The sequence below is a fragment of the Gorilla gorilla genome, chromosome 1 (assembly GCF_029281585.2).
Source record: "Gorilla gorilla gorilla isolate KB3781 chromosome 1, NHGRI_mGorGor1-v2.1_pri, whole genome shotgun sequence".
Classification (NCBI taxonomy): domain Eukaryota; kingdom Metazoa; phylum Chordata; class Mammalia; order Primates; family Hominidae; genus Gorilla; species Gorilla gorilla.
This window is the reverse complement of record NC_073224.2, coordinates 48,633,993-48,648,703: the sequence shown is the minus strand read 5'-3', so window position 1 is coordinate 48,648,703 and position 14,711 is coordinate 48,633,993. Positions and strand designations below refer to the sequence as shown.

The window sequence follows — 14,711 nt, the reverse complement described above, 5'->3', positions numbered from 1 at the left end:
AGAGAAACGGCTGTCCTGAGGGGAGGGGATTGGCAAGGTTACAACGGGCTTCAGCACTGGAGCTCTGCCAGAGCTAGCATCTTTTTTCTTGATGATGTTACTTAGATCCAGGGTATGTCCAGAGGACCTGCTGGTGAGCTTGCCACAGAGAGCACCAGGGGCTGGGTGCATGATGGCTTCCTACCAAGTTCTATGTTGTAGCAGCTGGGGCTGGGGGAATCCCTCTTAGGAAAGGTGGGTGGATTGAGCCCCCCTGAAGGCTGCTCACCTGCATGCTGCAGAAATTCTGTGAGGATGGATGCCTCCTAATCCTTGCCTTCAGCTCTGCCAGTATCAAGTTTTGGGAAATATCCCTTGAATATACCAAACTCTCCCACACTCCCAAGCTTTCCTTAACTTGAACAATACTTCTTTGCTTTTTTATTCCACTGGGTGAGCCCCTCCCCTCTCACGATTCACCTAGAGCATCACCTCCTCCAGGAAGCCTTCCTTGACTCACAGGCTATATTGGGTGGTGCCCTCTCCTGTAATCCCAGCACTCTGCATACTGTATTGTAACTCACTACTTACTTGTCTATTTTCCATATGTATGTGTGATAGTGCAAGGATAAGCTATTTGCTGTGAGCACAGTAGGTCCTCAAAGGCTGTTTGATGAGCTATTTAATGGCTAAGTGGCTAGAACATTTTTTTCATCTCAGTTCATTCTTCCCTCTCCTGTCTTCCTTCTACCTGGCTTGCATCTCTGCCCACCTCTTTCTTATAATTAAATATTAGTTGAGGGACACAGGCTGAACCCAGACTGTTTGCTAAGCCACCAACAGCTGATGACACAGTCAGCCTTCTCATCACCTGGTGGGAGTTTCAAACCCCAACCTGTTTGCAAGGTGGGGACCAGTCATAACTGGGGGGAACAAGGTGAGGTGAGGGAGGTAACTTGAGGCACAGTGGCAAAGGCTCAGGGAACTTAACCACAAGGCATGCACTCTATGAAGTGGAGATTGCGGCTGAAAAGCTGAGTCCCTGAGCTGGCCTGCTACAGAAAGATCAAAGGGCCAGCTGGAAATGCAGCCAAGCTGGGCTCTAAAAACAGCGTAAAGCTGGGAGGAGAAGGGCTTGAACACACATTTCCCCTAGTGGGTACATGCAATGGCATATGAAAGAGCCTAACACTAACATAGTGAAGACACTAACACTAACATAGTGTAGACACTAACACCCCCAGAACACACAGGAACGTTTGCTCTCATCTCACTCACCAACCCCAACAACTTCTGTTCTCACAAGCACATGCATACTCGAACCCAGGTCAGCCTCCGAGCGCTGTGCACACAGCCTCCATTCCATACACATTCATGGCTAGAAGGAATGCACCCAATGTCATTGCCACAAGGGGCATTCAAACACATTTTATCAATGGGGAAAATGAGGCTCCAGTTGACCTTGACTCAGATGCGTGGTGAGTGACTCTTGATGACTGGCACAGGCAGACTCTTACCTACTCCTCCCCGGCCACTCTCCCATCACCCATCTGCCATCCTGCCACCTCCCTCCCGCAACAAACTCCCTGGCAGTTCAAAGTTGGATTCCAAATTTTGTCCCTAGGATCAACCCCATTGAGAAACCTTATCTGACAGACAGCATGTGCCAGTGGCTGGCCAGAACTCACAGGTGGTGAGAAAAAGCCCCCCACATATTTCTGTAAATGAGTACAGCTGGTCACTTCTGGCTGAGGAGTTCAGAGGCCTTCAGTAAAGAAATCAAAAGGTGGTGGTCAGCTTCCCACTTCATGGGAACCCTGTGTTCACAAAGACGTCCCTGGATAAAAGGCCTGAGAGGAGCGGTTCAGGCCTGAACCATTTGTATGAGAAATCTGCTGGGGTGGAGACCAACACCTTTCCCCTCCCTCAGGGGCACCCAGAGCCCTGGCCCACATACAGAGGGACCTTGCCAAGTCCCGGCCACGCACCCCAGGACTTCCAGTTCCGCTTGTCTCCAGGGGTTCACTGACTTCCCCTTTGCCTCTGCCCCTCTTCCTGATGCATGGTGCCGCTCTCGACACCTCTGAACCTGCATCTTCACACTACAGAAACTGTCCTAGTCATCAGTGGATGGAAGTAACTTTTCATGATGGCTCCTCTGATGTTGCCATCTTTCATGTTGATCAAAACAACAAAACGAATCAGACTCTCGGCATCTGATTGAAGCCTAATTGGAAATCCAAAGTGGCACTAAATGTTATGGTCTAAATAAAACACATTCAATTACTGAAACTCAACGCAGGAAGCACAAGAGAGCGCTCCTGGAAGGAGCTGAAAAGCAGGCTGCAGAGCTCTGGGGTGTCATTCCGGGGCCCCCTGTGTCTGGCTGGATAAGACTTAAGACGGGGAACACAGGAGGCTTTCTTGAGTCTGAGAACCTCTTACTTAGGGCCAGGGATTGAGCTGATATGGGTTTGCATGGTTCACACTTGAAACAGCACCAGAGAAGCTGAATCGGGGCTTCAATGCCTCACATGTGTTCTGCAGCTGCCCTCCTTGCAAAGGTTTTTCCTTTGCCAGACCGACGAGCTTTGGATGGGGGTAAGAAAATATGTCTCCCGCTGGGGTCTCTGAATGGGCTCTCCTGGTGCTGGGGGAGGGCGAGCAGTCCAGGAGCTTTGCAGCCACACAGACAGGCTCCTCACTCCCGGCTATGCCTCCTAAAAGTCATAGACACACCTAGCTCAGATCCCTCAACACTGCTGCACCTGGCCTTCCTCATTTGTCAAACGGGGGAGATAATACCTGTCTTCCCAGGTTCTTGTGAAGAGGGGAGATCATGCTCGTGAGGCGCTTGGCTGGCTGCGCAGGAGAAACTCCGCGGTAACTTCCTGGGGCGAGGTGCTTTTTCTCCCTGCATTCTGACCACCTGCAGAGGCATTTCCCCTGACTGTCCATGTAGGGCCCGGGGCAGTGCTTGCTTTCCTTTATTGGTTTTTTAAACAAAACAGTGCACTACTCCAATCTCCTTGAAGGTGTCAAATGAGGAGCTACTGAGTCTGTGCTGGCCTCCTGGAGCCCAGAAAGCCGCCTCTGAACCCTTTTCCTAACTGGGAGCCGGGTGTGGGGAGAGCAGGAGAGGAGGAGCCTTCTGCAGCCACAGGGCAGCCAGGGGGCGCTGTCTCAGGAAGCTGAAGAGGTGTGCATTTGGCTTCAGAGGTGTGGGGTGGAGTCCCAGCCCTGCTGTTGGACAGCTTGGTGACCCTGGGCAAATTACTTAGTCAGTTTGAATTTCAGTTTTGTTATCTGTTAAAAAAAGGCAAGGACAATAATACTTATCTCATAGGACTGGTGTATTAGCTGAGGCCATGTTTGTAAACTAAAATAAGAAAAACACGGCAAAAATATTAGTTAGATTTCAACACAGCTTAAATAAGGTAGGGCTGAGAGGCAAGGCAGGGTGGTTAAGCTTTTTTTAGGTATGGCTGTTTGCAAAGCATGATCTGCAGGGCTTGGCCTGATGATGATGTATGGGGGCACAACTGTAAAAATATAATTACTACTACTACCATTTACTAAGCGGGTAGTAGGTTCCTGGTACTTTTCAGAGTGCTTTTTATGCATTAATTAATTTAATTTTCAAACAGATGCCATAATTATGCCCATTTTACAGGTGAGGTAACTGAAGCACGGAAAGGTGAAGCAACTTGCCCAAGGTCACATGGCAGTAAGCAGTAGAGCCAGGGCTTGAACCCAGGCTGGCTGCTCCCCATGGCTGTCAGGAAACTACTGATAGTCAATCATCGTCTGCTTCTCCACATTCGGCTTGGTATACCCTTTCTTCTCCGGAGTCACTGCGCCCTCAGACCTCTCATCTCCTCTTCTGTAAAATAAAGGGCTGCTCTTCACTAGAGAATCTCTGGATAAACCAGCTCTGGATTCTTGTGTTAGGGAGAGGGTGAGTCCCCCGAGTGACCCCAATTATGGAGGGAACCAGGACAGGTCCCTTCCTGGTGGTATGCATTTATGAGTTACTTTAATCATTGAATACATAGTACATCTCTTCTACAGCATCGCTCTGATGTACAAATAAATAACCTTATCTTGTGATTTATCTATACATCATTGCGCTTCTCCAGAATCTGACCACCTTGAGGGCAGGGATTCTATTTTATTTTTTGCTATACAAAAGCATACGTAATAGTGCTATTGTTGCATTGAAAACAGCAAAAAGAAATCAAGAAGGTACTTATCTTCCTGGCAGCCCTATTTAGAAGGAGACTTTTGCTGGAATATTACTTAGAAAGACAGCCCTATCTATATCTACATATGCAAATGACTTGTCAGTGGACAGCTCTATGCATTATACATGGTCAACACTTAATGGTCTATTGAATGAATGAATCTGCATATGCAAACAATATGCAAATCTTTCCCTATTTTAATTTGACCCTTCGGAACATCTTCAGGAACTCTCTTGGGCCTAGGTTGTTTTAATGTTGCTAATTAAAAGTTTTTAAACACAGTGTTCGCTCTTGTCTGTGCTGAGTGAAACTGTTGTCAAGTTGGGAAAGGATGCTGGGCTAGACCAGGTTACTCAGGATTTACCCTGATTCTTCTGGTAATTCAGATGATGGCCTAGGCAAATGACTTTCCTCTCTGGAGGCATCAGTTTCCCCATATTTAAAAGAATGAAGGAGGGTAAGTTTCCTTCTGGTGAGACACTGTAACTTCCCATCTCCTGGTCATAGGAACATGATTCTGGGCAGTCAGTGTCATCCTTCAGCAATACCTATCTAGAAAGAAAAATCAAATCCCTCGTCAAGGATTAGAGAGTCTCCAACCCCCTTGCCCATTTAGAGAAATGAGGTTTTTGGCACCACTTCTCCCAGCCTGGGCATTGTATTCAATCATTTCTTTCCAAACCAAAGGATTTCAAAATAAGAGGCTGCAGTTTTCTCTCTTAAATACAGCAAGCCAAGTGTCTGATTAATAGGGTGGGTTTGCATTGCCTTTCCCTCATGTGAAAATATTTATTTAAAAAAAATACTCTGATGAGAATACTAATAGCCAGAGAATCAGCTCCCTATCAGCCTCTTTGTTCCTTGACATTTGAAATGGGGGAAAGAAAGAGGAAAAAATCAACACCCGGATTTGAGGTGGTCATTGTTGCCTGCACCCACAGCCCCGGGAGGTGGGAGGCAGGATTCCGCCCTTTCTTTGGGAAAGGCACTGATGTGAGCGCTCAGCTCCTGGGCCACACTGGGGTCCTGCATCCTTAACCAGAAACACATGTGCATCAAAGCCTTGGATTGAAAGTGACACATTTTAAAACAAAAGTGCAGCAGCAATTCGCTTATCCTCACTTTCCTAATCCGCAAACTCTGTAATTCTCCCCAAAGTCCCTCAGGCTCAACTCTCCTCCCTGCCCCCTCACATTCCCTCCTCCTCAGAGGCTCAGCCAAGGCCTTCCAGCCCAGGCAGAAGGGAGGTCTCCTGTTACTGAGACCTTGCCCGCCTTGTAAAAATACACCTTGGCATGCTCTGCCTGCACCCTGGGAAGCCTTATCGCCTGGACTAAACAAATGTGCACAATCAAAATAATAGTCTGAGATGTCAAAATAAATGAGCAGGGGACATCTGGAAGTGTGGCTCCCCACGTTTTTTCTTTCCCTTCCCCAAGGTCTTTAGGTGCCTTAGGGACTTAACAGTTCAGTAGCTTTGGCTACAGGTAGAAGACTTACTGCCCCATGTATCACAATAGCACCTCTGAAAAGGATTCTTATTTTTGGTTCTAGATCTGGGTTAGTAGTTGACAGGGCCTCCTCCAAACGGAGGAAACCACAATTAGTTTTCTGGTGCAGCTGCTGGACATTGGTGGATGGCATGCTAAGGGTCTGGCCTGTCCTTCCATCTCTCCCCAGATACTGCATAGGGTCTTCAAACAATGCAGAGAATTTCTTAGGGGGTGGTGGGGGGTCTCTCCTGCATTTAAGACCTTCAGGAAAGGGTGACTTTACAATCTTTCCAAATAATTTTTGTTTCTGAAACTCCAAGCTGACAGTCTCCTTGCCCCAACTCTTTTAAATTACGTTAAACAGATGTGGTTAAAAAGCCAGTTTCCTGTAATCCATGGGGATGAGGTCCCATTCCCCCACATACTGAAGGTAAGTCACTGAGAGGCCTGCTCCTGTGCAAGATGAGACAATATTGCCACAGGAAGACTGCCTGGAGAGCTATTTATAAGCAGCATACCCTCGATGGGAAAATTTCCAGGCAGTGTGATCCTGCTACTGATGGATTCCTGCAAACCCTTCATGAAAGCATTTTCAGGGCCCACAGGCATTTGACAGACCTCAGGTAGGACTTACACAACCTTCAGCAAATCAACAGCAAGCTTTAAAGTTGTCAGTGCTTCCCCACATGTTTGAAGAAATCAATCCAGCTTTGATGACTCCAGCTGGGCGTTGGGTGTTGCACAATGCTGATGGGGCAGCTAAACAGGGTGCTCTCTGGGCCTCGTCTTTCTCATCTGGGGTCAGAATGGGTGCTCTCTACAGTCCTTACCAGCTCTGATGCTCTGTGATTCCATGACCTTGGTAGCTGGGGAATCATGTTCTTAACGTGTGCTCATGGGCCACACGCATCAGAATCACATGGGTGTTGGGCAGCAGAGGGAAGAGGCAAGCAGACCGACTGCGTGACTGCCAAAGCCAAGTCACAAAAAGGCGATGCAATTTCTACCTCATTGTAGGGAGTACTCACTCTTGGAGTCCTCAGCTGCCATGAGCAAGAATTCTGACGGTCTTGGGGGCCGCCTGCTGTCAGGAAGCCCAACACACATGGCAGGGACTTGTCTAAGGCACTGTGGTCAACAGTCCCAACTGATCCCAGCTTCCACTTCCCAGACATGTAGGGGGAGAAGCTTCCAAATGATTCTAGCCACTTGTCCTTCTAGTCAGCCCCAGCCATTCGTGTCATCCCAGCAGAGGCTGCAGACATTATAGAATAGAGATGAGCCGTCTTCGGTGCACTGTGTCTGAATTCCTGACTTACACAGTCTTTGAGCATAATAAAATGTGTTTTTAAAAATATCCCCAAACCTGGGGGTGGTTTGTTACAAAGTAGTAAATAACCAGAACAGTGTGCCAACTACTAGTACATCTAGGACATTCGGAACTGGGGTCTGAATGTTCACTACCTGGAGAGTGGCAGACCCATCTTTCACAATGAGCGTGAGACTTTGTTACTTACCTGGAGAAACCAGAAATGAAAAGCCCCATAGGTATTCCCTTTCTGGCCCGGTGTCCATGCATGCAGCCCCAGGCTCACAGGTTCCCCCTCCCTTCTCTCCACAGATGCCTGCTATCCTGGCCTTCTGGCCTCACACATCGGCCTGGGGCTGCCTGCCTGTGTATTGAGGGGAGCGGGACTGTTTAGTCTGCCAGGCACATTCCTGGATTTTTAAAATAAATACCAGATTATGAGAGACTCAGCCCAGTGCTGTCATTTGGCCGGGCCAGAGGCTTCTGAGGCAGCGCTTGGGAAGAAGCACCAGGAATGGCAGTTGGAGGCCACTGCCTGAAACTGGGAACTCTGTGCCAGCCATAATTTGTGGTGGAGATGTTTCTAGCCCTTTCTGAAGTTCCAAAGAAGTTCTAAGAATACTACTAGTAATAACAATTACCACCACTTTTTGAAAACACTATGTGTCAGACATGATGCTGGGTGATTTATATACATTCTCTCAATCCTCACAACAATTGCATTAGGCCCATTACACAGATGGTCAAACTGAGGTTTAGAGAAGTTGAATAACATTATCAAAACCATATACTTAGTAAGTGTCTATGGAATGGAGGTTGGCCTGACTGCCATGGGCCAGCTCTTAACATCTATGCTATTTTGCCTCTCCAGGCCTTGAAATAGAGAACAGAATCCCATGCCCCAGCACCCACTCCAAACACACACACACCCATCACCATCCTTTCTGCTGTTCCCAAGGCCCTTTCCAGTCTGTACGGAGCCATTCTCCACTGTGACTCCCTTTTTCTATTTCACCCTTCACTGGATCATTTTATGCCTCTATTCCCTCTGCTAATTCAAACTAATTAAAGTATAAAATAGAATAATTGCTTCCATCCCTATACTCTTTTCCCATCCACCCTGTGTATAGATTTATACTCCTTTTCTAGGAGTGGCCAGCCTGACAGGTTGGGTGAAAACTGGGGCTATCAAGTTTCTTTTCATCTTGTTGCTTGGTTTTTCACTTGGCTCATAGCCTGATTTTCCCTTGACTCGCTGTCTGACTTCCATTACACACTGAGGATATGGGAGCAACTTGTATGCATGCCCATAACGTCTGCTGATTCGCTGTCAGTGAAGCTGGGGCAGACTTTCTAGGAAAGAGCCAGGCATCCTCTCAGTGGAGCACCTGGGCAATTAACAGGATTGGGGAATCAGTTCCCAAATTTTCCCCTGGGACTGGCCGGTCTTAGATCTATTAACAGTACATTAACATTGACTTGTTAGGCAGTGACACTAACGACCCAACACTTACTAGTCCTATTTCTTAATTACATTTAATTAATTAATTGAGAGTGAAAGAGAATACGTGAGTGCTATATTGGATTGTTCTAGCTCTGTGGGGAGATGAAAACCTCTCTAGGCAGAATGTAAGACCAGAGACTTGGTTTTACTCTCACTATGTGTTCCACTCTCACGGCCCCAAGAATATTACATGTGTCATGTCTGGAGGATGGGTAGGGGAACAGAGAGGCAAGGGTTGGGGCAGGGTGGAAGACAGGGATGAGAGTAGGTTGCCCAGAGATTTGTTTTAGAGTGAAATGATGAAAAACCCATTCCCATGATATCTTAAAAGGTCTTAGGACTTTTAGAGAACTTGAAAGTCTTAAATTGCTGCCTCAAAGTAGGAAAATAGACAACTTACGATGATTCAACTTATGGTTTTTTTACTTTACAGTGGTGTGAAAGCAATATACATTCAGTAGAAATTGGACTTCAAGTACCCATGCAGCCACTCTCTCCTTCACCTTCAGTACACTCTTCAATTCATTACATGAGATATTCAACACTTAATTATAAAGTTGGCTTCGTGTTAGATGATTTTGCCCTACTGTAGGTGAAGATAAGTGTTCTGAGCATGTTTAAGGTAGGTGAGGCTAAGCTATGAGCTTAGTAGGTTAGGTGTATTAAACATGTATTTGACTTACAGTATTTCCAACCTACAATGGCTTGAGTAGGAGGCAACCCCATCATAAGTCGAGAGCATGTGTACATATCCATAACCAAACCAGCATTCCAGCTTTCTCTACAATGTTGACCCTTCAGCGAAGATGCTCATATGAGCACATGTGGCCCCATAAATCTCTCCTTAAGAACATTATGCTGACCGGGCGCAGTGGCGCACGCTTGTAATCCCAGGACTTTGGGAGGCCGAGGTGGACGGATCCCTTGAGCCCAAGAGTTCGAGACCAGCCTGGGCAACATGGTGAAACCCCATCTCTATTTCCATAAAAACAATTTTAAATTGTTCTGGCATAGTGGTTCATGCCTGTAATCCCAGCACTTTGGGAGGCCAAGGCGGGTGGATCACTTGAGGTCAGGAGTTTGAGAGCAACCTGGCCAACATGGCAAAACCCCGGCTCTACTAAAAATACAAAAATTAGCTGGGTGTGGTGGCATGTACCTGTAATCCCAGCAACTCAGGAGGCTGAGGCAGAAGAATCGCTTTAACCCGGGAGGCGGAGGTTGCAGTGGGCCAAGGTCATGCCACTGCACCACAGCCTGGGTGACAGGGCAATAGTGAGACTCTCTCTCAAAAACAAAACAAAACAAAATAAAAAATTTTAAAACTAAAAATTGAAAAAGAGAACACTGCTTTTGGTTTAGTCTCAGGCCCATCTTTTGTGCTTTTGGTGTCATCTTCTGGAGAGAGACAGAGCAGAGTCCTAGTCCTAGGACCTTAAACAAATTTCTATAAGATCTGAAAGAGACTTTAGAGTTAGATTTATAATCTCCATCTTTACAGATGAGGAAACTGAGACTCTGAGAAGTTGAGGGCCCAGGTTACCCTTGAAGTCAGAGGTGGGGCCAGGCCTAGAACACAGATCTCCTGGCTCAGGCTGAGGATGACTGGGTGTGTCATGTCCCCCTGCCCCCTCTTCATCACACACCATCTCTATACTCCTGAGAAATGGGGTCATGAGGCATGAGAGCTAGAATGGGCCATATAGAATGTGGCATGTGGGGCAGTATAAAAAGAAATTCCCCCTTTATTGTCTCAGCTGAGCCTCACACTGACCTTGTGTGAGAAACACTGAGGTTAAGTGACTTGTGCAAGGCCACTCAGATAGAGAATGGTGAAATGAAGTCCAAATCAGACCCATGGACTTCAGAGACAAGCCTGTTATCTGATGCAACTCCTCTCAGCTATAAAAGAGGAACCGAAGCTGTCAGAGGATTCTACTATCAGTGATAACACAAGCTGGACTAGAACCCAGGACATCTGACTTCATTTTGACAGATTATTCTCCTGCCACACATTCAACTGCTTCCTTGGAGACATCTGAGCTGTCTGTGAGTACTTAACTCACAGCTGGCCTCAGACAGATGGGCCTCCTGAGCTGTTCTTGGCTTTCATCTTTGGACTCAGCCCCTGGTGAAGTCACCTGGCTACCTATTTCTACACAATTTACGGCTCTCCAGGTGACAGGCCTAAGAGCTCCACCACAAATCCCCCTCAGACTTTGCCTCGTAATCACAGCTCCATCTGGTACAGGGAGCTCCCCCTACTAATATTTCGCTTGACCAGAGGCAGCCCATGGCATGAAACCCAAATTCTTCCTATCTCTGCTCATCGTGGCTGGCTACTGCTAAACCCCTCTGTTTGGTGTAGACTGTAACAAGAACTGGGTACCTGAAGCAGAAGGTGGGACAGAGGAGGGGTATTTACAGATAAGCTGTGTGGACACTTGGTGTGGCCAGGCTGATGCTCTCAGAGATGGCATCAGATATGGATCTAGGAGGTGATTATATTCTCTGAAACCCACTCATCTGCCTCCAGCCCTGACCCAGCCCCTCTTCTTTGGATACATTTTGAATGCATTTTCAGAAAGCGTCTCATTGGATAAAAAGATATGCAGCTAAAATATATGCCTTGGTACCTTCTGGGTCCCACTAAGGTCTCATTGGTCACTTCTTCTTTCCCACTTTGCTGGGCTCAGAGAATCTAAGAAAGAGCTCTTACCCAGAGCTACCTGCCTGGTCGTCTGCTACACACAGTGCCTCTTGAAAACATTGCATAAAATGTGAGTTTATTTAACCTCTGCCCATCGTTTTATCCACCAATATAGGTTGTCATTTATCTATCTGTCCTTTTTTCTGTATCTATATCTGGATAAGTGCCGGGAATGGTGTTATATTTTGGGTAGTGAGATTTGGTGACCTTCTGCTGTTTTCTTTTCTGTATGCATTGCTTGAATTTGTATAACAAGCGTCCACCATTTTTATTAAACAAATAATGTTTTCCCTTAAAGAAGAACAGGATAAAAGAGCATGTATATAATTCAATCTGATGTTATTGGGCTATTTGGGTACCTGTCTCTCTCTTGTTAGATTGCAATCAACTTAAGGTAGTGGCTAAGTCTCATTCATTTTGATGATTCCCAGCACTTTGTTCCCAATAAATATGTGCCCAGGAATAGTTCTTTTTAGGCCCACTGACTGTTTCATTGGAATGATAGGTCAGTGTTTATTTCCAAGACTGTCTTACCCACTCTAGGTTAGGCAAAGCTGTCTACAGATCCACAAAATTCCCATCTGGACCTGTTTATACTTCAACTGCAGAGGCCACATGAAAGAAGGTGAAAAAGACAGGTGGGTTCAAGAGGATCTGGATGTAATTGGCATGCAATTATCGTATGATTTACGTCATCTGTCCTCAAGAACTAATTTTCAAGTCAGAACTGCATCACTGCTTCCCTTAATGCTGTCGTGTGCACACTTATCTCTTCCTTACTTCTTCGCTCATCCCTCATCCCGATTCAGACTCCTTTTAAATTCGAAAAGAAAGGAGGTAAGGAGAGCTCTGGAAAGGGTAAGTTTGATCAAGGACACCTGGAACTCTTGCAGGATTCTCTGAGAATGACATGAGCCGGGAAGCAACTTGTGAAAGCTCTCTGGACCTTCAGCTCTACCAGCATCCTTCTCTAGCCTAAGTCAGTGTCCTCAGCTGCTGGGACAGACTGGCAATCCTTTTCCTCATTTCTTTGGCCTTTATTTTATTTACCCTGTTAAGAAAAATGACAAGACCCCTGCTACTGCTGCTGAACAACTATTAACCCACTGACCGAGTGAATGGAATGTGTCCAGCTTGGTAAGGTCTTTGCTTAGCTTTCTGGGTCTCTGTTGATCTCATGAATTCCCTGCCTTCCCTGCTTCTCTTTCCCTTCACCATGGCTCTCTCTGCATTTGCCTTCTCTCTACTCACACATATTTACAGGAAATACAGTCTCCATCCATCCCAGAGGGTGGAAGACTTGCTCAGCTGTTTCCCTACAGAGGGTAGAAGTCTATTTCTCAGGGCTTCCCATCTCCATAGGCCTGGTTTCAGCTTTCCAGAGCTGACCAGCTTATACTCTGCACCAGTCTAAGACTCACGCCAAGATTTTTATTTCCTTCTGGGGCCCTATCTTGGGTCTGCCTCTCCCAGGAGTGGGCCCAGCCCGGAGGCCTGGATTATTTACACCTCTTTGGCTCCCTTGAGCAGCAGACTCTGTGGGCCTGAGAGCAGTAAATCTACCTCCTAATCACACCAAGCTGCTCCGCGCAGTCTGGCCTGTTCTTGCAGGGCTGTTCATCACTTGCTGAGACAGGGGCTGTGGCCTAGAGTGAAGCCTCCGGGAAGTGGCTGGCCCCCGGCTGCTTCTCTCTAGCTCCCTGCAAAAGCCTACAGGCACTCTGCCTCTCTCAAGACCCCTGTGCTGCAAGCCCAGAGGTCTCTCTTCTTGGACTGAACAGTTTCTGAACAAAGGTGACAGATTATCAGCAGTTTCTTGGAGTTTGGAAAGCAGAGATGGGTGTTAGCACTTACCTGTCTCTCAGACATGACGTACAGGTAGCGCTGATCAATGGAGAAGGCCATGTCCCGGAGGATGGGGCTTCCGTCCTTGAGCACAGAGACCATCTCGTACTGGACCCCACCATGGGGGGGACCGTCGGCCCGAATCTGTGTGAGAAACAAGGATGTCCTCAGCATCTGCCCTCAGTATTCCCCTGTGGGCTACCTGCCTCTGCCCAGAGCAGGTAGCTTACAGAAGACCGTTGCTAACCCCCAGTCACGACTCCATAGACTGAAGTGCCACTTCCTTCAAACAGCCCAATTTCCACCAAAAGGAATCCTTTCCCAAGCAGTCTGAGTGTTCTGGGCCTGGGATTTCTGACAGTGGATTTATTTGTGTGTGCATATATGCCCTTGGGAATGATTTTGAATACCCCTATGCAGTTATTCTTGTGTGCATGTACATCTTTTTATAGCACTGTGTATTGTATGTGTGTGTAAGTGAGTGTGTGCTTATGCACACTCCTTCATGGTGGCTGGGGTGGGAAAGTCAACATCTGTTCACAGTATCTTAGCCTCAGACAAGTATGAAGGAATGGTGAACAATTTATATAAATCATCAAAAAGCTGCTCGTTAAGAGATTAAAGATTTTTGGATCCCAGGAGGGTCTTTCAGCCCCCAAACATATGCCCTGACTATCCACAAATCTACCCTGTGAGATGTGGGGAGCCAGGAATCCTGGCTTAGCCTCTCCAAGCCCATCCTAGGAAAATAAGTCAGAAAGGACTGAGATGTCATCTAGTCCAGTGCTTCTCAGCCCTGGCTGCAGATTAGAATCATCTGGGGACCTTTAAAAAATATGAATGCCAGGGCTACATCCATTAATCACAATCTCTGTGGGTGGGGCCCAGGCATCTTCTTCAGCTTAAAAGCTCCCCGGGTGAATTTAATGAGTAGCCAGGGTCGAGGAGAAGCGAGGTAGTCCTGCAGTTCTCACACTAGTGTGTCCTCAGAATCACCTGGAGGGCTTGGTGAATGCACTGTGAGGCCCACCCCCCAGAATTTCTGATTCAGTGGGCATGAGTGCTGAGAATGTACATTTCTAACAAATTCCCCAGCTGATGCTGATGATGTTACTATAAGGGTTTGAAAAGTACTATCTAGGCCCTTATGTTGAATGCTGACCTCAAAGAAAAGAGGTCCCTAAGGTCATACAAAAAGTTGGTGGCAAGGAGCCCTTGGTCTCAATGTGCCCCATCCCCAGTTTTTCTAGTTGTTAGTTTTCTAGTTTTCTAGTAGCTGACTCCCGACCAATATTCATGACCCCAGCCTGTTTTCACTGTCCTCTGCCCATCTCTAGCTCAAGCCCCACCTCCTCCATGAAGCCTTCCCCATCCTCTCTAATGGCTAATTAATTGCTCCCACTTTGATGCCTTTTTTTTTTTGCCAGACATTTTGTCCTAGGATTATGATCAATTGATTTGTTCATTGTATATGTACTAGCTAACATGTATTGACTACCTACTCGAATTGTTCTCTAATTGCTTCAGATGTGTGTAAGTCCTGTCAAATTTTGAAGGCAGGGATATCTTTTCTATTTATCTTATAACCCTCTGAGGACTAGCATGCGACTGGGAACATAGCCGGCGA

The 14,711-nt window shown here is 46.8% G+C and overlaps 1 protein-coding gene across 1 annotated transcript in view; it reads right to left on the bottom strand.

The window, feature by feature from the left end:
* The window catches only part of PLXNA2 (plexin A2), a 222,069-nt gene that overhangs the window by 106,922 nt on the left and 100,436 nt on the right, over window positions 1–14,711 (bottom strand). Inside the window, exon 4 of the mRNA XM_031014522.3 lies at window positions 13,094–13,228. Coding sequence (XP_030870382.1) covers window positions 13,094–13,228 — 135 coding nt within the window. The remainder of the gene's footprint in view (window positions 1–13,093; window positions 13,229–14,711) is intronic.